The following is a 2,301-nucleotide window of genomic DNA, read 5'->3' as shown; positions in this document are numbered from 1 at the left end:
CTTCCTCTGCTGCTTCTCCCAGGCAGGGTCCAGCAGCAGGTCGCGGTCCCATTCCTCCTCCTGGATCATGTACTCGTCTTCATCGTACACGTAGTTGTATTGCACGCCGGGCTCGACTTGGTTCATGGCGCTCGGTGGCCGGGGTTGGGATAGGCTCGGACGGGCGGACGGCGGGCGAACACGCGGAGATGCGGCGGAGCGCGGGCGCGGGCGGAGAGGCGGCTCCTCTGGGCAGCTGGCCGGGTCACTGGATCGCGGGGAAGCTCCAGCTCAGGCGGCGAGCGGTTCCGCGCCGCTTAATACCCGCGCGGGTCAGGTGGCCGTGCGCCCCGCCCCCGCCCCGCCCAGGCCCCGCCCAGGCCCCTGGCGCTCCTGGCCCGTCCACGCCCTAGCCCCGCCCCCGCCACGCCGCGCCACGCCCCCGCCACTCTGAGCGAGAGCTGGCCGGAAGGTACGCACAGATCTCCTGACGGCTGCGCTTCCCGGCTCCCGCCGCTGCACCGAGCCCCTTGGACGCGTGCTGAGCCCCCACCCCGCCCGCTCGCTCCCACTCGCTCCAGCGGCTCGACACCCAGGCACCTGGGTGAGCACCCCGCTGGGTGGGTGTACGCGGGCCAGGGACCCTGGGTCCCTGAACACTCCCAACACTTCCACGTTTTCCATATATCGTTTGCATATTTACGTTTTCCATATATTTGCACATATTCATTTAATATCACACACATATATCACACATACACCCCTAAAACAGTAAAGTTTAAAAGCTACGTAATCTCTCCTCCTCGTCCTCACCTGGGGAAATCGAGGCAAGGGACTTGGACCAACCGTATTAAAATGTCAGGAACCGAAACCAAGGCAGGAAGTGTCAGCTCTCACCTGCCAGATATAAATTTAAAAGAACTGACAATGGATGACGAGCAGCCAGCTTCGTGTCACATGTCCATCTCGTCCTGATGTGTCGCACTAAAGCCTTTTCACCCTCATGGTGCGTCCTAGCTAGCTCCGCCCTATCAGTTATGCCTCTGAAGGAACCAATACAAGGTCACTTGGGACAAGCACCGTGAAATTTTTCATCACTTATTTATTAAGCACCTGCTATACCCTAGAAGGCATATTAGGCACTGGTGATAACAGAGAAATGCCAATAGGCAGGACTCTTTCCTCCTGAAGCTTATGTCAGAATTGAATGAAAGTTGCCCACAGATACTACACAACTGTTTGTGATTAAGGGTTACTAATTTGTTGACATGATTCAAGCTGAGAGTATGCCTGGGTTTTTCATTGTTCCTTAGAATTTTTACATCCCTTAGTTTTATTGTAAGCTTTCTGCAAAAAGACTGTGACAAATTAGCAAATACATTGCATTAACATTTTTAAAAACATACTCACTAGAATGTGAACTCCACAAGGGCAGGGATTTTGTCTTGTTTACAGCTGGAATCCCCAGCAATTAGAAGTGTGCCTACATCATAGTGAATTCTCAAATATTTGTTGAAGGAATAAGTTTGCTTGGAAACAGTGACTGAGCTAATGTGCTTGGATTTAAATTTAAAATTTAAAGTTCATTTTTGGATTAAATTCCTACTCCCTGAACAAGCTTATCAGTAAATTTTGACTATTAGAAACTAGATCATCCTTTACAAAATTTTTCATCTTAGTCTTAAAAATTAACTGTGGGAACTTCAAATTCCAGATGAGATGGAATAAAAAGCACCAGATGTACCCTCCTGCCTGAAACAACTAAAATCTGGGAGGAAAATATATCGAGACATTGGTCATGGGGCAAAAAGGATGGTGATCTCTGAGAGGCAGGAAATTAATAACACGTGAGGCAGGAAATAAATGACCGACCACTATGATTGCTCCAGCTTATCACTTGGAGATGCAATACAATAAAGGGGAAGCCAGGAATAGCCAGTGGTCTCCCTAAACTGAGAATTCAGAGGCTAGAGTTTTCAAGGCCAATTACAGAAGAGGAGAGATAGCTGCAAAGAGTGAATGAACCCTGGAGATTTCCAGAGGGTCCGTTAGTCAGGTCAGTCAATGCATGGGAGAAGAATACCCGAGGCCAAGTAAAGATGCAACCAAAAGGAGTAGAACAGCGGTTCTCAACCTCTGTGGGTCGCGACCCCTTTGGGGGTCGAACGACCCTTTCACAGGGGTCACCTAAGATCATCGGAAAACAAAGATATTTACATTACGATGCGTAACAGTAGCAAAATTACAGTTATAGAGTAGCAACGAAAATAATTTTATGGTTGGGGGTCACCACAACATGAGGAACTGTATTAAGGGGTCGCG

At 49.6% G+C, this 2,301-nt stretch overlaps 1 protein-coding gene across 1 annotated transcript in view; it reads right to left on the bottom strand.

Moving 5' to 3' along the window:
- Nucleotides 1-281, bottom strand: part of LOC109387717 (alpha-actinin-2) — a 53,092-nt gene extending 52,811 nt beyond the window's left edge. Inside the window, exon 1 of the mRNA XM_019651800.1 lies at nucleotides 1-281. Within this exon, the coding sequence (XP_019507345.1) occupies nucleotides 1-126 (126 nt within the window). The 5' untranslated portion in view covers nucleotides 127-281.
- Between the last annotated feature and the right edge of the window lie 2,020 nt (nucleotides 282-2,301).

This window comes from Hipposideros armiger, unplaced genomic scaffold (assembly GCF_001890085.2).
Source record: "Hipposideros armiger isolate ML-2016 unplaced genomic scaffold, ASM189008v1 scaffold_167, whole genome shotgun sequence".
Lineage (NCBI taxonomy): Eukaryota > Metazoa > Chordata > Mammalia > Chiroptera > Hipposideridae > Hipposideros > Hipposideros armiger.
This window is presented reverse-complemented; position numbering and strand designations above follow the sequence as displayed.